The sequence below is a fragment of the Trichogramma pretiosum genome, unplaced genomic scaffold (assembly GCF_000599845.2).
Source record: "Trichogramma pretiosum strain Unisexual culture from Peru unplaced genomic scaffold, Tpre_2.0 scaffold38, whole genome shotgun sequence".
In the NCBI taxonomy this organism is placed as follows: Eukaryota; Metazoa; Arthropoda; class Insecta; order Hymenoptera; family Trichogrammatidae; genus Trichogramma; species Trichogramma pretiosum.
Window position 1 is genome coordinate 1,002,108 of NW_019641677.1, and position 24,358 is coordinate 1,026,465.

General features: G+C 40.3%; 2 protein-coding genes across 3 annotated transcripts; both read left to right on the forward strand.

The window, feature by feature from the left end:
• The first annotated feature begins 3,602 nt into the window (after positions 1–3,602).
• On the forward strand, positions 3,603–5,636 carry LOC106650683 (gastrula zinc finger protein XlCGF57.1-like). Of its 2 annotated transcripts, XM_023460735.1 has the most exons (4): positions 3,603–3,689; positions 3,763–3,877; positions 3,945–4,815; positions 5,152–5,636. In XM_023460735.1, the coding sequence occupies exons 1-4, from the start codon at positions 3,655–3,657 to the stop codon at positions 5,340–5,342; spliced, it is 1,212 nt and encodes a 403-aa protein (XP_023316503.1). In that variant the 5' UTR covers positions 3,603–3,654; the 3' UTR covers positions 5,343–5,636. The 2 variants fall into 2 exon arrangements, with proteins under 2 accessions (XP_023316503.1, XP_014224328.2); XM_014368842.2 differs by having other exon boundaries at positions 3,945–5,636.
• An 11,601-nt stretch (positions 5,637–17,237) lies between these two features.
• Positions 17,238–20,200, forward strand: LOC106650677 (neurogenin-2). Its single transcript, XM_014368832.2, has 3 exons — positions 17,238–17,747; positions 18,205–18,525; positions 18,795–20,200. The coding sequence occupies exons 2-3, from the start codon at positions 18,274–18,276 to the stop codon at positions 19,539–19,541; spliced, it is 999 nt and encodes a 332-aa protein (XP_014224318.1). The 5' UTR covers positions 17,238–17,747; positions 18,205–18,273; the 3' UTR covers positions 19,542–20,200.
• The last annotated feature ends 4,158 nt before the right edge of the window (positions 20,201–24,358 follow it).

The following is a 24,358-nucleotide window of genomic DNA, read 5'->3' on the forward strand; positions in this document are numbered from 1 at the left end:
TGCGCGTCGTCGAGGTTTTACACGCTCGCGTGCGTGTGGGTTTCGGCACATTCGCGAGACATACATATTATATATATACCTTCCACCTCAGGTATTAAATCTTGTTTTAACTTATACCACTTGCAGATTTACAAATGAGGGTAATCGCCACCTAGCGACGAAGGCTTCAAGTATCGTAGCATTCGTCGGATATAAACTGGTGGAAAACTTATCTGAATTGTTTTGAAACGGTGATTTCCAAGTCATTTATAAGGCGCTCGATACTTTTAACATAATTTTAAAAAGTTTCAAATGGACATCGTTTGTCCATCGGATTATTATTATTAACGTTGAGCATTTTTACCAGACGCGACGCAAGCGCGTTTTTCGATACATCGATTCTACTTCTCGATCCTCGCGATTTCTACTCCTCGATGCATCTGTGTGTGCATACAACGATGCACGCGTTGCAGAGCTCGGTTGTTCAACGCGCTCAACAATGGAGAGCAGCAGCAGCAGCTGCTGCAATTTGCTTACATACACAACGCTCCGGCTTATGTATACCTATAATACGCCCGGCTCGCGCTAACCCGACGTATTGTTTTCGAGCAATTTTTTTTTCTTTTCGTCGACTTTCTCTCCGGCTTTATTATGCTCGTACATTACACGTACACGCGTGTGTGTGTGTATGCACGCGTATACGCATAAATCCAACAAACGTCTGTATATATCTACGTGTGTAAGCGCGAAAAAGTCAAGAGATACGGATATATCGTGGTGCGTGTATATATAGTACGTACGTGTATGTATACGGAGGTGTGTAACGGAGAAAAATTTCAAATGCTGTTGTGCAACGACGCCCCCCCGTCTCGACTTTGTGTAAATATGCTACGCGTGTGCAATGGATTTTCGACCGGTTTCGGTGCACGCGTGATAATACAACGCGAAAGTATAATGGTAACGAAATAATGCGTAACGTTATTACATTGTTAATCATGATCAATGAGCTTTTCGACTATACGCGATTGTCTGCTGTTAAATTTTTGCGATACGAAATTTCTATGAAGGTACTGTTACCTGAAACCTTCGTTGAAAGTCAATGTATCAGTACTGATTTTTTTTTTTTACATAGATTGTTCGAAAAACTCATGATGTGCATTTTTTTAAGCAAAAATGAAAGAAAAAATTTCATGTTTATACTCGAATTTAAACTTTTTGACTGAAAAGAAATTTTTTTACGTTACTCCAAAACTGTATACGAATATTTAATCTTAATTAAAACCACTCTCCACCGCTAGATGGGGAGTACCTTAGTCTGTGTATCCGCAAGAAGCGAAGTAAACATAATAGTATAAGTCAGTTGTACAAAAATAATTACATATTAATCCCCTTTGGAGTAAGTAATATGTCGTTCATAATATGCAGAAATACATGAAAATTAACCAAATACAATATTTTCAATGCAAAAATGAAAATAGTAGGATTAGTTTTAAGGGCTAATAGAAAAGTTTCCGTTGAAAGTAAGTGCTTCAATTTTAATACATTTTTGTGAATATATGAATAAAACCTACATAATTACAACTTTGACCACCAGATGGCGAGTGCCTTTATCTGTAAATCTGCAAGTGACAAAGTCGAAAAAATTGTATAAGTCAAACAATGGTGTCAAAAATCTTTCGTTTGTTATATGATTTATATAATGTCAAGAGTACAAAATTAAAAGTAACCACAAATGTGTATCCAAAGTATTAGTTATTGTGGAGAAAGTTTTCAACCTTACCTGTAAGAATCTTCTTTCAGGTAAAAGAATTAATGTTAATTAGATGTGAATTTAATTTAAAAAACTTTTACATTGAACTTGATGTAAAATTCTCAAGTTAAATGATTCATGAAAAGATATTTGATTCTAATTCAAGTCACATCAATCCAAAGCTTAATTCTACTTGAAAATGAATTCATCTCCACAGAAGAAAAAGACATTTTCCGCTTTTACATTAAATTCAATGTAAATTTTTTCAACGATGTACAGTATCAATTAACAATTTTTTTTTTTTTAATAATAAATAAAAAAATAATAATCTCATTTTTATTATCTCGATTTTATTACTCAAACAACGATCACAAAGACGCGCTTTATTACCCGTAATCGATCTATAATAAAGCCCTCGTAATTGTCAAAGTTTTCTAATTGACCGTAAAGTTCTTTTTTTACTGTTCGCTCGTTCGCTCGCTCGCGATGACTCGACCGACGCACTGTGCCTAGCACAAAAATTTCACGTAATTTCGAGTGTTTGCATTATTATACGCTATACCGAAGTTGGCATTCTCATACATCGTGCAAAAATATCGGAGTCATGTGTGTAGCGTAATACGAAAACATACTTTTTACGCGGGCGTAGTCGTGTCAATGAACTTTGAACGTATCGCGCGTACTGTGCATGTCTTTATGCGTGCAAAGCGATAATTATAATTAGCAGGTGCGTATTAATTTCTGCTCTTCCTGCATATTTTTGTCGCGCGGGTCGACTCACGAGATCCAAGCTGTATAGCTGCGTATGGTGCATACTATACGTGTATTTATTTACGCGTGCGTGCAATTATTCGACGACTCGAGTGCCTGTCTGTCTCTCTCCCGTGCGTGGATGCTTGCGATACCGTATTTCTTATAAGCTAAGACGTAAATCATACGATACTCGAAAAAAAAACGATCGAATCTGTATTGGTGTATATATCACTGCGCCACGCGGCTAAATTATACACATTACCTACTTTGTATGATATCTGTAAGAATTCGAGCTGGCCACGCGCGTGTTGCATTAGGTATAGAGCTGCGTGTCGCGTGGTCATCATTGAAGCATCCGCATATAATATACGCGATGTACTATGTTTACGTCGAGCAAATTCACTTTTAAATTACGTCTTTTGCTCTCTTTTAGGTATCCGTAATGTACGCTTTTTATTAGTGCGCAACATTGTATACATAAATGCGCGACTCGATTCCGCACGCTCAAAAGCCATTCGTATAATTGCAGCGAGAAAAAGATTTATACGGAGCAGAAAAGAAATCAATTTTCGAGCCTAAGCTTACGTATATGCAGTGTAACTGATCGGGAGTAATACGATGTTTTACGTGCGGCTCTTTGAACGCGCTGCAGTCACGTCGAAATCGTTCGTACAGCATTCAAAGCAGCACGCGAAATTCGGACCCCTTTTTTTTTGAAAAATTACGTATTATCCGAATGCGCAAAAGGGTGGAGAATTCGTCGATCGCGTCACGGTATTTATGAACACGCGCGTGCACCAAAAAAGGACTCAATCACTGATGTACAAAAATTGTTTTGCGCATACATTTTTTGTGTTAATGCTGTTTTTATGTAAAAGTACACTAGAACTAGGACAAATCATAAGCTCGATTCAATAAAGTGATCAATAATTTATAATTTCTTTGTAATAAGATACAATTCAAAGAAAATGACTAATTGTTTATTACACCGGAAATCAATACTATAATTTCTCCAATAATAAATGATAAGCTTAGAGTGTCTCTGTTGACATAAATTTTCTCACACTTTCATTTTACGATTTGTAAATATTATTACATTTACAAGTTACCTAGTTCGAGGTGTAACATCATTACAGAACAATTAGTCGTTGATCAAGTTCCGAGTGATAAACATGGACTTCAGTGATGTATATAACTCTGATGTCAGGTAATTTATGTTTCGTGAAAATAAAATTTAAAAAAAAATGGCATAATACTTTATATTATTGGAAATATTGCAGAGTGAAGGAGGAACCAAATGATGTTTCCCCAATTGAAAATGAAGATTATAAAATAATTGACAATGCATGCGATGCTAAAAACAACGAATTCTCGAGTTTTTGTCGAGAAAATTTAGTAAGTGTTGATGTGGGATTGTTTAGTCAATATTTTTATCAAGTAGTTTTACTAATTTCATTTCCAGATTCATGGGCTTAGAGAATATGATGAAAATTCTGCACCTAACGACGATTTGGAAATAGAATTCGAATGTAAGGATGAGAAGCTCGGCATTAACTTATTAGTAGTTAAGAAAATCGAGGACGATTATCCAGATCATTTGCAGTATATGAAAAATAGTTGCGATTATCAGACTCAAAAGAAAGTTAAAGAAGAAATTGTCGACGAAGTAAAAGAAGAATTAAATTTGGATGGTGAACTTGATGCAAATAGTCTATGCAAAACCCAAACTGATAAGGCACGCAATCATACCAAATATCCATGTAATGTATGCGGTCAAAAATTTTCACAAAAAGGTAATCTCAAGGTCCACATCGCTGCAGTTCATAATGACGCCAAGCATACATGTGTTACATGTGGAAAGACATTCAAACAAGAAGCATATCTCAAAATTCACATCGATGCGATTCATAATGATATGGCACCAACTTGCGAAGTATGCGGGAAGAAATTCTTAACTGAAGCTGTACTCAAGATCCATATCGATGGAGTACATAATGGTGTTAAACATGCGTGTGATGTATGTGGAAAGACATTCACACAAAAAGGACATCTCAAGGTTCACATCGATGCAGTTCATAATGGTGTTAAACATGCTTGTGGTATCTGTGGAATGACATTCAAACACAAAGATACTCTCAAAAGTCACATCGATGCGATGCATAAAGGTATGGCACCTACTTGCGAAGTGTGCGGAAAGAAATTTTTAACTAAGACTTCACTCAATATCCACATCGATGCAGTTCATAATGGAGTCAAACATACGTGTGTTACATGTGAAAAGACATTCACACACAAAAATAATCTCAAAATTCACATCGATGCGATGCATAAAGGTATGGCCCCTACTTGCGAAATATGCGGAAAGAAATTTCAAACGAAGACTAAACTCAAGGTCCATATCGATGGAGTACATAATGGTGTTAAACATGCGTGTGGTGTATGTGAAAAGACATTCACTCAAAAAGGACATCTCAAAATTCACATCGATTCTATGCATAAAGGTACGGTACCTACTTGCGAAGTGTGCGGAAAGAAATTCTCAACTAAGACTAAACTCAAACTCCACATGGATGCAGTGCATAATAAGATAACTCACGCATGTGATACATGTAGCAAAATATTTACGCTGAAATATAATCTTAAGAAACACATCGATGCGATGCATAAAGGTATGGCACCTACTTGCGAAGTGTGCGGAAAGACATTCTCACTAAAGGGTAATCTTAAAAGACACATGAATTTGATGCATAATAAGATAACTTATGTTTGTAATACGTGTGGCAAGACATTTTCACAAAAGGATAGTCTTATAATTCACATTAGAACACAACATGGAGACATTGATCACGCAAGTGTTTAATGCAGAAAAAAAGTTACACATAGGAGATATCTACATATGCACGTCAAATGTATGCATGATGTCAATACCCAACCACGAGATCAATGCAAAAGATCTCAAAACGTACCTATCAATACCGCGCAAAATGATTTAACATCGAGACAAATGAGTGGTTATAAAACTTTCATTGAGATAGCGCATCACTCACGCATTACCACCTAATAAATGTATAAAATGTACATTTAAATTTTGTAAAAAACAATTACTATTATATTTTGGATTACTCCTGTGTTTTCCATCTCACTGCTTACTAAACGATCGAGTTTTAAATAAATTAATAAACTTTTTATTACAAAAAAAAACATGTTTCATTTCAATCAATCTATCTATCATTTTTATCAATCTGTACAGTTTTGTTAATCATACAAATCATGAAATGAGGATTTTTGCAGAAGATGTATTTTGTATAAAATGTCAAGTTAATTATTTATAATGGCCAGTTTTTTTAATAATAAATGAAGTATAACGCTGAACACTCAAACACACACAGACACACACCTTACCTGTCCCGTATGAATTCATGTATGTTATATACAAAGCAAAAAGCTTCGTCCAACCTCCCTCGTGAACGCCGAGTTATTATATAACGGCGTGATATTGATTATTATTAAAACATCGGCAGCGACGATCTATATGTACTATACGTCCCAAAGAGCAGTTATATACAATGTATGTATACATACATGTATACTTTTTTGTATTTATTACACTATTTATTACACTAGTGGCAACCATAGTTGCAAAATGCTGAGCGACTCAATGTTAAATAACAAAATAGCATATGACATTAGTGTAATATTTGTTTCAGCCTTATGAAATTAATAATAGTAGCTTCAATGAGTATCACAATAAATCTATATTTCAATGAGTTTTTTGTGCATGAGTTATTGCAGTTAGAGTAAAACATCAAAAATTAGCAATATCGAATGTGTTCGCAAAAAATAACCCAAAAATAACGCAAAAAAATATATATATACAAAATTTACACACGAATATTGGTGCAAAACTCAAAATTGCATAAAAATGCATTTTTTGCCTTATTAGGATACACAGATGTTGCTAAAAAATATACAGCACTCCGTTAACACCTTAAGAATGCTATGTAAAATTTTCAGATCGATTGATTTATCCCTGCATGAGTTATCGCAGTTGGAGTAAAACATCGAAAATTAGCAATATGGAATGTGTACAACTTTGCTGCGCTCAGCATCAACAATTATTATTCATATATGATTTATTTTGTATACTTTATACGAACACGCTTCTATTATTTATATTTATTTGATTATTGTGGTTCATTTTTTATGATTGTCTTTCTTTAGCGAGCGCGGGTATGTGCGCGCATCAGAAGTCATCGATGATGAGGTTGCGTGGTCAAGAACACATGTTGGATAGCATTTGACATCTGTAAAGCTCGACTTGATTGATCAGCAAGTTTATATTTTCAGTGTTTTTTCGGTAAAAATGAGATTTCGCCGCATTATCTTAGCTCGTATCAAAGATTAAAATTAATGTTTCATTTGAGTACATTTTTGCGAATTCATGAATAAAACCTTCATTATTAAAAACTTCGACACTAGATGGCGAGTAGCTTTAACAGTAAATCTGCAAGTGACAAAGTCGAAATAATTGTATAAGTCAAAGCAGTTCGAAATTATCATCTGTTATGAATATTAATTTTTTTTTTACCCACGTTTTATTTGCAATCTGTCAAGTATACATAAGACAATAAGCAAGTAGAGATATCATGATGTATAAAAGCATTCTGAACCAGTGTTCATCCCACACGAAATTTAACTTTAACATAGGATTAATACACTAAATTTTTTTTTTTCATGTAAATTGTTTCTCAAGTTGCCATCTCTTTAGTCTTGAGGGTGGTAATTCTAGAGCCAGCGGATTTGAATGCTCGTCTGTTTTTGTATCTTGAGAAAACAGTTTTTATTCTGTTAATAAATAGAAGAAGATATAATAATATATCTAAGAAATCAGTCGATTCGGAGCTAAACCCAAACCGAGTTCATTTTTGACCTCCCTGGTCTCCAAGCCTCAATCAACTATTCGAGGACCACACATCTTCTTGGACGGAACAACCCAGAAAGCTACGAGTCCCGCAATGCAAACATTCCGAAGGTTTGACACGATGAGCGCTGGCAAGAAAGAGAATCCTACGTAGTATAATTGGATTTCAATCGGATAACTTTGGATAACAATAGATATCGGAAATTTGCAACGATCAGACGTAGAAAGTTCGGCAAAATTCACAAGTCAGTATACAAATAAAAGATAAGTCCCAGGCCAATGCGATGAAAACAAATTTTCAATGCGAGAGCGAGGGGATTCCGATTCCTCGCCCTCGGAGAAATCAATGGGAGACAAATAAAACACGGTGTAAAATCGACATTGATAACAGTTATACTGCAAGTATTTATTCAGGGCAGTCGATGAGGTTACTGCAATCTAGCATCGTGACTTTTTTTAAGAGAGAAAGAGAAAGATAGAATTATTTGTACGATCGGCTGAGCGATTATCATGTACGTATAGCAGCTATCTTTCTCTCTCGGCAAAACGTCTCTGCGTACCATGAATTATACAGCTGCATGATTGCCGGGATTAAAGCTCGAGGCTCTGGCATTAAAGAAAAAAGAAAGAAATCTTCGCGCTAGCGAGGCGCACATCGTAATTGTCGATTTTCTGACGATCTTCGTCGTCGTCGTCGTCGTCGTCTTTGCAGCGACCGCAGATCCCAACGTAAATACAGTATCTATCTATATTATAAAGCATACACGTCGTCGCGCATATAATACATAACTCCGGAGACGCCGATAGATTAAATGTAAAATTCCAATGCGCGCGAATCTTTCGGGATGTATTTACCGTAACGCTATATAACGAATCACGCGACGTCCAAGAAAACGATTTTGCGTATATATTTAAATTCACGACATCCACCTTTATAGTCGACGTCGAATCCTGCCTTGTCTCAAAGCTCGATCACGTATTACGCTCGTACACACTGCCTACACGATACGATATATAAAAACGTATCATCGCTGCCATAAATCAGCGACACATTTCTACTCGCGATTGCTTCGATAATACACATAACGCAGCGTACCGGTCGCATTCGCATTCGCGCGCACGCAAAATATACACGAGGTAAAAGTCTCTCTCGCCGAGATAGTTGCGTGGGCGTGTATTATATCGCTCGTGTTGCATGTATAAGCAACTCTCGCTCGAGTATATAGATGTATATGATCCACGCACTCGGTTTTAAAAGGCCGGGCATTGAAATCACCAGCAGCGCTGCGTATACGGACATGGCTATTATTATATTATGTACTATCTGCGAGGTCAAGACTCAGAGTTACATATACAAGGATCGGTACTTATATGTAGGCTCGACTTTTTGGAGCTGCAAATCGGCAGCTTTATAATAATATTCTAAAATACTTATACATGTAACATGCGCGCACGCCGTGGCACATATATATAATACAGCCTGCATTTATATATACTGGTATTATATATAGGATGTATCCTTTAACACGCGTACTATATACTGTCCGTGATGAAAACATCGGAGCGCGAGCCGCAGCCAGAACCTACACACATATAGTACAGTATATATGTGTATAGCTCGGCTCCCTTTTGCATCGGCGCGTGTTCATTTCTCCGTTTTACGTGTACATAAACTGCAGAGGCTCGCGCTCCGCGTCTGCGCACGATTTGACGTTTGGCATGTGAGCCGAGATTTCGCGATCGCTGTGCGCACTGTAGCTCGTAATATTGTTCTTAATTTTTAAGGCAAAAATTTTGTCTTTCGCAAATTTGCGGCTAGTTTTAAATTCCGTCAAGTGTGTTACACAGACACACGCAGAAATTCCATAACGAGGACGATCCGGTTGACCAGCGGACGACGATATAATACCTGCTTCGCTCGAAAGAAGACGAAGCGAGAAGACGAACGAGAAGCAGCAGCAGCAGCAGCAGCAGTGAGTGTGGAAAAGGAACGAGAGAGTTTGTGACGGGGAAAAAGGTGCCAGAGTGTATACATGTAGCTTGCTCCTCGCCAAAGAGAAAGAGAGAGAGAGAGAGAAAAGGAGGCGAGACATATCTATATGTACAGAAAATAACTGTTCAACCTGAGTAAGCCTGATGCTGCTGCTGCTGCTCTGCCTTCTTGTAAGCGCGTGTGTGTTGGTGCGCATACACACATAGACATTTACGTGTGTGTATGTGTGCGCGCGCGTTTACTCGCGCCTAGACACTTTTAATCGTCTATTGGTACTCCCCGCGTGCCTTCTATATATGCTACGTATACGTGTAGTGGAAAATCCGTTACAATATACTACATATATACGTACGTATAGAGACAGGCGCGCACGTTATACATACACGTACATGTACAGGAGACTTTTGTACCTCGAGAACGAGGTGTGCGCGCACGACGATTCGCGCCTTATTGTTTTGTATTTTCATCTGTACATTTTATAAAAGCGCAATTATTATTTAACGCGTAGACTCACCTCGTTAAAAATATAAAAAAGAAATTTTAGTCTTCTCTTTTTTGTCTTCTCTCTCTCTCTTGGCCCTCTTTTTCTGCAGCGATGACTTTGGGTCACTTCATAACTCTTTTCTTATGTATGCACTCGCTACACCTCACATTTGATTGCACTTATTTTTTTAAAGCATGGCACACGAGCACACGTGATCCAGCCACATCGATGCCAATTAAATCGACGCACACAACACACACAAGCCGCAAAATCACGAAAATTTCATCTTCAACGTGCAGTCGTGCTTTTGGCCGCGACCCGTCTCGCCGCTGCACTGTCCGCACTCCGCGGCATTGCCCGCGCGCACTATATACGCGATGCGGCGGTATATAATATGCTGGCACGTATCACTCCGAGTATACACACACACACTCACACACGCACACACACGTGAGAGGAAGACACGATGTCAGTGGCGAGCAGCGAAACAAACAAACAAACAAAAAAATGAGAGTGACACTCGATCGTGTTTATATACGTGTGCGTGATATATATACGGAAAACGAGCGGTCGATTCCTCTTGTGCTTCTGGTGCAGGTCGTCGTGGTGCGGTAGATCGGCGCCGCAGCCGCTGCCTTAAGCCCACCGCCGTCGTTTGTAACGACCGATGCACGTCTGAAGGTATGCGAGCACAAAATGTAGCCTCTTACCTGGGCAAAAGAGAGAGAGAGAGAGAACTGCCTCTAGGCGCTCCTCTCTCTTCTACTCGCGTATATGTACTGTACACACTGTATAATACACACACACACAACTGACGTACAGGTAAAAGGAGAGAAAGACAGTGGGAGGAGGAGGAGAAGAAAACCAAAGCCCGAGACAGAGAGAGAGAGGAGCGAATATATATACACGGCAGTATACACAAGCCCTTCTTTCGTGACTCCGTTCTCCGGAGCGGAGTTCGAAGCAGGTATAGAGTATACAAGACTTTGGAGCGCCGATCGTGATTGTTTCAACGCGCGGGCGAGAAAGAGAGAGAGGAGAAAGAGATCGGTATTAACACAAACCGACGACTCGGCGACTGCATTACCTGCACAATCGTGCGCGCGAGAAAGGTTAAAAGGTTGCGAGCCCGCACGTGCATCAAAGTATCGCATACACGTGCGCATAATGTCGTTGAAAATATTTCGCGCTGAGCTTTTTCATATGCGCGCATTAACGACGCGGGTTAGGATCTTAATAGATATATATTGTAGCAATAAAATATCGTACTGCATCATTGTGTATCGAGCCTCGCGAGTGCAGAACAAGATATATATGCAGTAGTGAGAGTGCGCATTCAAAGCAGATACATCCATGGCGCCGTATACCTGCCTATTATGATATACAAAGGATAATCATGCGAAAATTTTGCGCATGCACACATTATGCGCGCCCGATTGTTGTCTTTTCAATGAAAGTTTTTTTTTCATTTACTTGACGTTTTTCACTTTTTTTCACTTTTTCGACGTAATCGGCTCTCGGTATTTACAACGATGATAATTATAATGGTAGACGCGGCCGCTTTGGGTAACTCGAGCCTTTCATCAAATATAAATCGTTCGGTGGAGAATCTCTTTGTAGAAATGTCGAAATCGAGTCAAAAACTCGAGGGCGATGAAACTTTATCCCTCGATTTCACAAGTGTCTTATTCGATGTTCGACTGCGTGCGCGTGCGCGGGCTTATTAAGTTCAATTAATATTATTTTTTAAGCTCAACCGATACCGGTCGCATTGTTTACGATCCAATATAATGGACTATTATTGTAACTTAAAACTATAGATTTCCGTAGAATCTCGTCTCTGTGCCGACTTGACATCGTTCCCATTTTAATATTATGGATGCAATTCGATCGTAATGCGAGATCTTAATACACTTTGCTGATCATAATCAGTGCGCTGTCGGCGACGATTGAGTTTTTTTTCGTAAAAAAAAGACAATTATTAGTCAGCTATTTAGCTTCCGGTATTTTTTTCGACTGTGACGTTAGGAAAAACAAAATTTTTTTTTCCGAAATTGCTTTCGATAATGGGTCTTTCTCCTCGTTAACTCCGAGCAAAAGTCGCTTGAGCACGACAACGGCGAGCTCGATTTTAACTCGTAAAACTGTAATTTTCAACAATTATCCAAGCTTTAAAAAATAAAAACATAATAATAAAAGGAATTAATTATAAACATTCTTTTTTAGAAATTTTAAATGATAATAATTATCTAATGATGCGAAAACAACAGCAAAAAAAGTTTTTAAAATACACAACCATTAATTAGCTCATTTATACGGCGATTTTTTATTACAATTACGTTAAAAATATTAAGCGCGTTTAACATCACCTGAGAATAAAATTGTGTCCAAAAATTTAAACCAGTTATTTAAACCACTCTCAATACAATAATACTACATCGCTCTTCCACCGCTAGATGGCGAGTACCTTTATCTGTAAATCTGCTAGTAGCAAAGTAAAAATAATTGTATAATTCAAGGTATAAATAATTGTATAAGTCAATAGAAGGCTCGTCAATTAATAAATGTATAAATAAAAAATACATCTGAATTGTAAGATAAAATTACGATCAAAACAGCTTAAGAACAGTCAAAAACTTGTAGTCATCAATTTGAGCATTATCTACCAATAAATGTGTTAGATCTAATACAATATGGGACGCGGTTCTTTATTTTTTTTTTCTGTACCGCAACGAACTCTCAGCACTCTGGCTATATGGTAAATGGCGCACAAGCGGCTAGAGGTAAGTAGGTTTTTCAGAGTAAAGGACAGGCGAGCACACTTGCGATACCACATGCGTGTATATGGGTGTGTGTGTAAGCGTGCGTGCAAGAAAATATATCTATATAGAGAAGAGAAGAAGCCGCCGCCGAGCCGTGTTGCATCGAGCATATAGTGCAAATCCCGACGCCGCCGCCGCCGCCGCAGGTACAGTTAAAGAGAAGGCCCCGCGCGCACGAGTGCACGACGCTTACTTTTGCAGCAGCGAATGTATGTGTGTGTGTGTGTGTATATATACCGGCTTGCGGATGGCTACAGGCACACACGCTCACATTGCAATTATAGGTGCGCCTCGCCGCGAGCTTCATCGCCAGCTCGACGTACGAAATATATCTGTATACGTACAGTGGGGCAAGACATACTTATGTTTCGCGTTCCGCGTGCCCGGCAGAGTATTCGTAATATATTCGTGAATTCCAGCGATTTATTAAGCACGCGAGCCGCTACTTTTCTAGCTTTGCATTAGGAACAAATAGAGAATCAGAGGAAGAGACATGAGAGAATAGAGATATTTACCGAGCGCGTCGACAAGTCGCGAAGTTTATTTTTTCTATATTTCAAAGCTCGCGGGTATATTTGCGAGCGAGACGATGGGATACTTGTATACAGGACGAGTGAATAGGAGAATAAAAGCTGCCGCTTCGAAATTGAACGATCCATATATTCCAATTGTGTATCCATCGACACTTTAGTGTGTGTGTGACACTTTAGTTGTGTATCTATCAACACTAGATCGCTCCGCATTATAGTGTTCGAAATTTACCTTAGCTGCGAGCGTCGGTCCTGCTTGCAATAATGGCAAAAATTAGGAAAGATCGACGTCGAAATAAATAGACGTATTCTTATGGAAATGCGTCGGCTTTCAAGATCTTATTTTTTTTTTACTATTACAAACGCGCGAAAGTTATATGACTTAGACACGCAAATAAACAGGTACCATCGCATGAACACGCGTCTGGCTGATCGGATACTTGACTACGAATATTTTTTTTTGGCACATCTCCTCTATTGATCGTAGTCATTTCTTAAATTTTTGTTTCACCCATCCCAAAGCAAAGACCGAACTAGAAGTTTCAGCATTCAAATGCAAAAGCTTTGAAATATATACCCGTCGGAAAGGTTTTCTACTTGCGGATTTTCAATACTACATCTGTTGACGGAATCAAAAAGCTCACAATCTACAGCTTAATACTTCTGCTTTCAATGAATAATTGTCATAATCCAAAACGAATTTTACAATATTAATTCTTACATTTTTTTACGAAAATACGAACAAGTAGGAAGGAACAAAAGATAATACGCAAGAATTGCCTCGATACAATCGATAGAATTTGATTTCACGCTTTTATAGTGGCAACATGTACTAAATAAGTACACGACAAAACGGCGCGAAAATCACAGGCAAATACTATAAATATATATCACGCGCGCATACGATTATACCCCTTTCTTTCTTTCGATACCGATTTTTCACACCTCTCTCTCTCTCTCTCTCTCTTTCTCGATCGCGTCAGCAAAAGCTAATCTCTCGTGTAATTCGCGATTTGTACGAATGTGTTTTTCCCCGTTTTTATCGGGCCGAGTTCGGCGTTACTTGTGTGTGTATGTCAACAATGAATAAACGACGCAGGCACGAGCGATTCGCATCGACGCCGCGCAGCTCCTTTTTATACATCGAGGAGAGAAATGGGAGCGCGACCCGTTCAATATCGATTTCACGCCTAAGCTTTTATCGGAATCGAAGCCGGTGAGAGAGAGAGAGAGAGAGGTGGAAAGGGTTTTTTTTTCGGTTGCACTTATTTATACACTTACCGACGACGCGACTACTCGGTAGATTTTTCAAAGCCATGAATTTTCGTCGATTACTTTACTTGCATAGAGGGGACACGTGCTATGAGGTAGGTATCGATTTTTGCGTGCACCAGCGAGACGATTTCGATATCGAAAGGAGTAAAGACAGAGAGAGAGAGAAAAAAAATCATAGTGTAAATGGCGATACGCTTGTTACGTACTTACACATCGGAGATTCGCTGGTGCGTAAAATTTTCTCTATACATCTACTGGTTATATGTATTACATCGGTACAAAATTTTTACGCTCAATCTGTCGAACGATGACTAATTTGCTCTCTCTTATTTTATTTTTCGAACCAATATTTGTCTAAAAAATCGTACTAATCACTGTCGAACCTCCCCGCACGCCTTATAAACGCCTCAGATTTATTCAAAACCTCGAATCGTCTGAATAAATCGCGCTCATAATTTTACTAATGGGCTGGTATTGAATTCATTTTTTTTCAATCGTGCGTACACAACGTGACATCGCAAGGCCTACATGGCGTCAACTATAGACGTCAGATCCACCCACGCGCGGTACGCAGGGGGAGCTTTTATCAGTTGATTAGCAACTTTAACCCATCGATATAACAATTTTACAGCGGCGACATATGGCGGCCCCGATACAACGTCTATAGTCGGCGGCTCTGCGGATGCCTTATATATATATAGGATTATCGCGCCGACGTTTTGTGTACAACGTGTAACTGTCTGTGCAGGCGCGCATATATACACTCTGTATATGGGGCTTACAACGCGCGGAGATTCGTCCCTCGTGTGTACTACTTGCTTACTTACCGTTGTGCAGGACACAAAAGCCCAGTGGCACGAAAAAGGAACTTTAGGGCCAGAAATGTATTTCGACCGCATTGTAACTAATGCTTATGTGCGATCGCATGCATAATTCACGATCCGTATGCGCGCACACAGACACACGCGTATATATATAGATGCAGAGTGCGGTCACGTTTCGAGATTAGTTCATAGCTCAGTGAAACGGATCAATGCAATTACGACAAGTGCAGTAAGGACAAGTGTAAACGAGGAATCGGACTGTAGGAAGCGGGGGTGAAATAGAAGCTAATGCGTATCACGATTGAAAATCCAAACGCTCGTAAATATGTAAATCTCGCACAAAATCAGAGGCTCGATAAAAAAAAATTGAAAGAGTTGGGTGGGAGCAATTTATATTATTTAAATTATAAAATCACCATGAGATCATTCGATTCTTTTGAGAGATGGCACCGATCGGTCGACGGGATGAAAGAGAATTCATCGCATCAGAACCGTCGGGTAATTGTAAAATGATATCGGCCATTCAAGACGCGTCAAGTGTCAAATTTTATCATAGACGCTTGAAAGTCGGTGCATGCTTGAAGGTTCAGGAAAAGATGCATCTCGATCGTGTTACGGAAATTGGGATTTCTTTCGTGAAGAAATTGCGGGTCGGATTATCGGTAACCAACGTTAATCGATTTGATTATTAAGTTGGTTTAGTTGGTTTAGTTATGAGACAATATTATAACTCTCTCATAAATAAAAGATAAAGGATGTGTAACTGGATTTCGTATCAAATTATACATCAAAAGTACAATAAGCCGATACAATAAAGTAGAAAAAGGCATTCATGTAAATGTCATGTACAAAAAAAAAGATTTCGGTCATTTATATTCATGTGAGTTTGAGGATAGTGTCAAGTTCAATGGTGTCCGAGTGAAAGGGAAGGTGAACGGAAGGTATGTGAATAGTAGTTTGTATTAGAATGAGTTTAACATTTATATTGTAAGATTCGAGGAGTCAATCACTTTCAGCTTCTAAATTCTAAGCTCATATTCATCAATTTAATTTCTCCATTAACTTATAGTTACACAAATCGCCGCTAGATGATGCGCGATAAGAAAATTCCGCTACGCTCTTATTTGATTGCGAGCGGCGATTTTATATCGGATCAGAAAATCAAGAATTTCATAGAGTGCAATGCGTGTCTTACAAATGAAAACGAGAGCGATATGTATTTTTTTTTTTTTATTTTATAATCATCGCTATTACCTCGATAAAGGCGTACCCCCGAAATTATGAATCTCGTTCGTTTCTCTTTCGTCCGATTGTATTATTGTATATAAAATTCAGTGCGATGCACGATTCGAACGAAAGCAAAGGTGAAAAAAAAAAGAATCGAGGATGAGTATACGTGTATCGATGCCGTGTGTGCCAGAAAAAAAGGGCATCTCAGCTCGCTGTAATTATCATTACCGGCGCACGCGACAGACACCTAAACACAAACACACACGAGCGAGCGATACATCGAGAGCATGACAGCACATGCGTATCGCGTGTGTAACAACAACGGCTAATAATCCGGCAAAACCTCTAATCTCGTGCCTGTGTGTATAAGAAGTTCGGACGAAAATATATATCACACAGCATCGTCGTGGCCTATCGTCTTTTCTGCCCGACTGCGCAGACAGGACACGCGCGTCCCCAGCCCCACCATCACCATCACTGGCTACACGAAATATAATATCTCTCTCTCTTTCTCTCTTTCAAGAGAGTAAGAGAAGGGGATTTACTCGTGTATACACTCGACGAAATAGGAGCCCCTTGGAAAGAGAGAGGGCGGGTTCGGTCTGAAAAAAGCTCGACGCGCGCGCGCACGCCACGGCGGCAAGCAGGGTAGTTGCTTTTATCCGCACGAAGTGGAGGGGATAACGATCAACCCTCGTGAACTTATAACTAGGCCCAGCGGTGGCTCGGACGGTTTAGTTTGGTTTTAGTTGCCGTCGAGGGTACACGTACTCACAAACACAACACCGCATATACACACATTCGTCGCGTTACAGTACGATACACGAGCCAGAAATATGTGTTGATATTTTTGCCGATCGCCACAGTAGTTAGTTCAGTAACGCACGGCCGAAGTTGGCCGACAGTGAAATACACGAGAGTCGCGAATATATTGTATTATTTATTGCACTACGCACAGTGAGAATTATAAAATATACTCGGTGCTTCGATTTTTGGTATCGTATTGGTGTTATTTTCGCTGCTGCTGCTATTCCGTTGAAGGTGAAAAAAAAAATTGCACATCGACTCTCTCTCTCTCTCACGTGTGTGTGTTGGTGAAGTGATATAGCGAATTTTGATTTTGCGCAATTTTGGCACCGATCGAAGACTCGGTGATACGCTCAGCTTCGTCGCTTTATTTTTCAAGGTGGGTTCATTGCGCTAGATCGGATAACTTGTTTGAAATTGAAGCAAAATTGACGTTAAAACAAAATATTTTTATTTTGTTCGACACAGTCTAGTGATCATTTTAACGAACGAAAAATTTAATATTTCAATAAAAAAAATAATATATTTCTTTCCCATCGCGATATTACGATAATTTTCGTTATTTCATTTTATTTATTTTGCATAAATTTAATGAAAGTTTTTCTTTTGGCAATGTTTTGCAATTATTTGCACTTAAACCGTTTGGCGCATGATTTCAGAAATACATCGATAATTTTAATTAATTTACGTTAAGATAAATGCTTCAACGCAAATTAAAAATATCAGTAACGAAACAAAAAAAAATTTTAACTCATCACTCAACTAACTTTATTATAAAGATACGAAGAAAAATTAATAAAAAAAACGTCCTCTTCGCTCTCTCTATGTTCCCGCAGAAAAAAGAAAAGCAGACAGAGCCGGTAAACTTTCCCCGTTCTATCGTCACCTATCTCTGTCGCATCGACATGCTGCACCACCTGCAGAACGCCGAGCGGTACAGCACGTACTGCAACAGCGAGGGCGGATTCGACGAGATGGAGAGCTCCTCGGACTCGGGCTTCGATCACAGCTACGAGAAGAACATCATCAACAACAACAACAACAACAACAATAACAACAACAACAACAACAATCACGAGCTGGTGTTCACGATCAAGGAGGAAAAGCGCGGCAACGGCAAAAAGACACGCAACGCCCGCTGCAAGAGTCCGACCCAGGTAATTAGCTGCGCGCAAAGCAACAAACTACATTTATACACACTCTACATCCCTTCCATACCTATGCGCGCGTGTAGACGGTCCATTCATTCGTATCCTCACTCACTCACTCTCTCTCTCTCACGCTCTTACTTCCGACGGTCGATGCGTCCGACACGCATGTGTGCAATATATATCCGCTCTCGAAAATATTCCCATAGCCCATCTCCAACCATTGTTATAATTTTTCTTTTTTTTTCGCTCTTCTTCACCTCTGCCTGTTATTACAGTTGCAACGCATCAAGCGCACCCGTCGCATGAAGGCGAACGACCGCGAGCGCCATCGCATGCACACTCTGAACGACGCCCTGGAGCGTCTCAGGCTGACCCTGCCCACCTTCCCGCAGGACACCAAGCTCACGAAGATCGAGACGCTGCGCTTCGCGCACAGCTACATCTGGGCGCTGCAGAACACGCTGTCGGGCCAGGCGCCGCCCGGCGAGGAGATCACCCTGAGCGTGGGCGAGATGACGGTGAGCATCGGCGAGGCCGGCAACATGATCACCTCGAGCGTGGGCAGCTGCCAGCAGGCGCTGCAGAAGCGAATGGGAGCGTCGCCGACCGCGGCCCCCATCGGCACGGGTGGTATATACTTGCCGACGCTGCCGGTCACCCAGCAGATCGATTGGCCTCAGCCGCCTCAGCAGCAGCAGAGGCAGCGGCAGACCGAGTACGACTGCTACGCCAGTGACCAGAGCGTCAGTCCGCACATGCCACTGCAGCAACAGCCACAGACTCATCAGTTTCAACAGCAGCAGCAGATGAGTCCCCCGATGGTCCAGCAGCAGCAGATGAGTCCCCCAATGGTCCAGCAGCAACAAATGAGTCCCCCAATGGTCCAGCAGCAGCAGCAGCTACATCTTATGACGCAGATGCAGCAGGCTCCGCCGACGAATCAGTTGGCTTACAGCCCCGAGGGTCAGTGCTACGACCAGAGGATGTATTACGATCAGGACGATGTTTTTCACTGTCTGTAGATCTTTATCGATATCGGTATCGCTAGCGTAATTATTATTTTTTTATCATTTCTTACGGCTGATTCTCCCCTCCGTGTATATATTATATAGATAATTACGAGAGGATCGGTTTGTAAAACTTTAGATTATACAAAAATGTATATTTATTGAAACATTGAGATACATCTGGATGCCTTTTAAAAACGAGAGAGACGAGAGACAATAAATGTATGGGATGATGGGCGCCCGGGCTAGGCGTCGATAAGTGTAATATTTTCTTAAACCGTGTATATGTACATATTTCGCGGCGTGCATCGATGTATCGATTAGTAAGGCCTATTTTTGATAAAATATTTTAGAGTCAGGTAAAAAAAACAAAGATTGTGTGTGTGTGTGTGTGTCTGTTTGTGTGTGCAGGGTGAGCGCGTATCTCGCGAACGTATCGATTTTTTTGTTCCTTTATCTTCTATTTTTTTTTTTTTTTTTCGTGCCAACCAGGTCGATAATCTATTCAATCAGAAGGAGCTGCACACCTTCTATCGCAGACAACAGATACGAAAATTTCGTAGTTAAGCATTTTTGAGCAAAGTTTATCGTAGGATTTAAGCCGAGAAAAAAATGAAAAACTCTATTTTTTGAATAAAGAAAAGAAAGAATAAGAAAAGGATCGGATGTCGATGAATTTTAATCGAGAACTCGTCGGAAAAAATTGATAAAATTGGGAGAATGATGAAAAAAATAAAAAGAAAAATTATACAATTGTTGAAATTAAAAAAAATGTATGATGAAAAAGTGAACGCACATATTGCTATTGAAAATTTATAACGTATATTTAAGCGTATACATTGTAAGATTTTCCTACTTGATACTTGTTAACTACTTTTGTAAGATATTTTTTTAGAAAATGTATCAATAAGAGAAAAAACAAAGACCCCCCAAAGAGAACTGTAATTTTTAATTAAGACGGCCCAGTGCATTTTCTTTTTTAATTTATCTATGAATAATACATTTTACGTTTCAATATTTTGTGTCTAGTCAAAGATGTTGAATCGACGAATCCTCCTTGATCTCAGATGAAATGTAAATTAGCGAGCTAGAAAAGCTGCAAAACGTTGAAAAATTTTTTCTTCCGTGTTTTAACTCTGTAAAAAAAAGTGGAAAAATTCTTGTACAAAACAGGCCAGCGGCAGTCCTTTGCCTTCTTATCAGTGCTCTTAACAATTTTACGATTGTAAATCATAATGAATCTTCGAAGAAAGCAGCAAGAACAATAATGAAAGAAAAAAAAATCAGTGATAGTACTTGTACGAAAACCACTATACACGATGAATAAAGTATATCTTTAATTAAAAAAAATGAAAAAAAAAAAAATTGATAGTCATCTCATTTAATGCACCTTCAACCGTATCCGTCATTCGACCGTGTATCGTATGACCTGAAAATGTTTTCGGGCTTTTTTACGGAGCAGCAATAGCGGCGTCGGTAACACGAGTCTAATTCGGTGGAAAAATCGGCCGCATCGATACTGGAGACACATCCTCTCTCTTCGTGGTCTTTTAGACTCTTGGGCCTGCAATTCGAGTAAGCGCCACGACGCGTGCCAATATAAATGTACGTAGCCCAGTGACGTCGGCAGCTGCCTTTGAAAATCCTCTATCGAGTACGTATATATAATACGCAGTAGTACACATATATTTGTGCGCGTGGCACGTGTCGGACGCGCGTCGCGACGCAGCTACTTATCGCTGCTATATATACATCGGTCTGTATACGCATGGTCTACATCGGGATGGACGCACCTGCAAAATCGTATTAATAAAAACAGACACTCCGAGAATCGAGTAGCCGCCGCCGCTGCGTGATTCCGCTGATGGGACTATACCATTTTTAAAGAGAAGCTCGACGATCGATTCGAGACGTTATCCTTTCACTTATCTCGTCTATTATTATTTTTCTATCGTTGCGTACGTATACTTCAAAAGCGTTTAAAATAATATACGGCGCTCATCCCGACAATGTCGGTGGATTAAAATTACTGACGCGAAACTAGTCGGATGATCGTCGTCGTCGTAGCGTCGAGAGCCGTTGTTAAAGAGCTGCACCACGGGAGCTTGCGATGGGGCGCGGTGGAATTGCGTCAACAGCCTGGAGAGAGAAAGAAAATATTTTTCTTCGGCTAGTCATGAATTTTCGAGCCAAGTATATATAAGAAGCCTCTCGAGTTGAAGCAACAGTGACGACGACGATTGATTTTTTTTTTCAACTTTTTGATAGTCGTTTAACGAGAGCGAGAGACGCATTCGGTTATATAATATACAGTTGCAGTTATCAATCGTTGCCGTCCTGCAAACACATAACGTAGAGAACGAAGCGTACGGTGTACAACCGATTGTTTTTCTCCCCAAAAGCCGTGTCGGGTCGTTGCTGCATTGTTACGCTGCAGCTAAAATTCGGGAGCTCGTGACGTTGACGCGCGCGCGGGGCATTATGCGCTCGAATAGGCGCCGATTTATCAAATATTATATACGTGCGCTGCTGTAAATGCACAGTACGATATATAGCCCGAGTGTACATACGCTGACGTGCCCTTTGCGTAAATTCTAGATATATATTTTATGCTGCTGCTCCCGTTTGAGACTAGGTGTCGGATTTTAATCAGAAAAATTGGGGAGCTGTGCACCTCGCTCGTTGTACGCTATTCGGAAAGCTTTTCCCAAAATCACGTGCGATTATCGGACACTATTTACCGCGGATTATGGCTTGATTCTTCCTTCTTTTTGGCCATGAAAAAAAAAATCGAAATCATCCTCTATCGCGCCCAGCCGTGTTTTATATATATTTCAGCTCCACCAGCCCTGCATCCACCTCGAACTGTAGCTATATAGATACATATTATAATAGCCGCAAGCGAGATTTGATTTTTTTTTTCGTCTCTCGTCATTCGTCGCTTTCCCGATTGTCATCGTACCACACATGCGTCGCTGCAAGTCTCCGAAATCATCATCATCGTCGTCGTCATCGCGCCCGCGTGATTTTCGCCGGGGCTGCCGCGCTGCGGGTCGTTCGCTCGCTTCCTCTCGAGTACGTATACGTATATAACGCACGGGCAAAAATACGCATAAAAATATCGATCGTCATTCGGCGCCCGGCGTTTTGTTGCCCCCATTGTGTCGGGGTGCTGGCCTGTATATACACTGTACCATACTAGCTACTACTACGGTGCAGTGACATACTGCTACTATGTGTGTGTGTGTGTGTGTGTGTGTATGCGTGCGTATAGTTAGTATTGCTTCGGCACCCCCCCTGGCGCGTTTCGAGTCCTGCGCGCATAGAGCGCGGGGGATGCCGAGAGCGAGCCGGGGCACAGTCGAGTCAAACAGGCGCGCAGATCGCCGAGTCTCCGATTTTGTGCAGTACCATGTATATATATACGTAGCTTGTTTGCAGCGGCCTATGCAGGCGTATTATTATTGCCGATCCGACGCGGCTAATACGTATATACACGGAGAGACGCAGGCATGATTTTCGGCAAATTTTTCCCGAAAATTGCCGTGTCCAAAGACTCAATCGTACATACGTATTATGTTGTGTCGCGTGCCGCTGCCTTTTGTCCATCGAAACGCGCATCGAAACGCGCGACTCCTTATATTTGTACACGCGCACATACATTATAAATATATGCTATAAATATCACGCGATCTTATAATTCCAATCCCGTTGCAATTAGAGAAATTCGAAATACATAATTATGCGCGTCGCTAAAAATAATCACCGCGAGTAAAAGTGTCAAATAGACGAGTGAGCGACAAATTAGCTCGAAGTCGCGCGTTATAATAGCGACACGCGCCAAACGTGTATATACGTCGTGTGGCTGCACTTGAAATTCGGCTGATCGAGTAGTCAAGCAACACTTTCGAGGAAAACATCACTTGTACATGTAAATAGGGTCTAAGACCATTGGACTTTCGGAATCGGCCTGTGTATATAGACACGCAGGATGCGCCGGTGCCAATTTGACCCTCGTGCGATGATTGTGGCGGCTGCTCGCGTGGAGATCGATCAGTCAACGCGCGGGGCCATTTATGTAGAACGAAAAAATGTATATTAATTGGAATTATATTATAAGCTGCGCGATCGAAGTGTCGGTGTGTGTGTGTATAGTATACAAAAGGAAAATTGCTTGATGTACAAGGCTCTCGAGTGGCCGTGCAGCTGCCCGTCGTATATATACATACTGGATCTGCTCTGTATCTAATGCTGCCACTGGCCGCTCGTTATATATTATTATTATTATACAGTTAGACGTCGTGTAAAAATTTGTTTCTATATCAGTGTCGTGTGATGAACGCGTGCCGCTATATATACATACAAGTACTATCTCTATAGCTGCTACCATTGATAATCGGCCGCGCGACGCGTGTACTTATTGGATCTGTATGGCCAATAATGTGTATGTTTGTTCACGTGAAATCGAAAATATATTCGTTTTATCGATGAGAGGGATCGTGCAGGTGGAAATTGTTTGCTCGAGCGATCGTCCTCGCGGCTACAGCTGATAGATAAAAGTCCACCGGCTCTTCTCTTCTTTCCCTCTTTTTTTTTCTTGAATTTTCGCGTCGAGTACGCTGCGACAGTGCCAGACTCAATTTTCGCGAAGGATAAACAAAATTAAAAGTTTTTACGGATACTAGTCAGAGTGCGAGTCTGGTAGATTTTGCCAGACTTCGGAAAATTCGCGATTTTCTAGAGAAAAAGTTCTGACAAATGTTCTGTCAAATTCGCCAAACTGTTTTAAATTTCCTTTTTAAGTCTTTATGAAAGTACGGCATGATGCAGCT

What these genes read in the sequence shown, in the direction of transcription:
- LOC106650683 (XM_014368842.2), top strand. Translation starts at nt 3,655, where the DNA reads ATGGACTTCAGTGATGTATATAACTCTGATGTCAG. An exon ending in GTATATAACTCTGATGTCAG is followed by an intron (nt 3,690 to 3,762) that starts GTAATTTATGTT and finishes GAAATATTGCAG; the next exon opens with AGTGAAGGAGGAACCAAATG. An exon ending in GTTTTTGTCGAGAAAATTTA is followed by an intron (nt 3,878 to 3,944) that starts GTAAGTGTTGAT and finishes TTTCATTTCCAG; the next exon opens with ATTCATGGGCTTAGAGAATA.
- LOC106650677 (XM_014368832.2), top strand. Translation starts at nt 18,274, where the DNA reads ATGCTGCACCACCTGCAGAACGCCGAGCGGTACAGCACGTACTGCAAC. An exon ending in GCTGCAAGAGTCCGACCCAG is followed by an intron (nt 18,526 to 18,794) that starts GTAATTAGCTGC and finishes CTGTTATTACAG; the next exon opens with TTGCAACGCATCAAGCGCAC.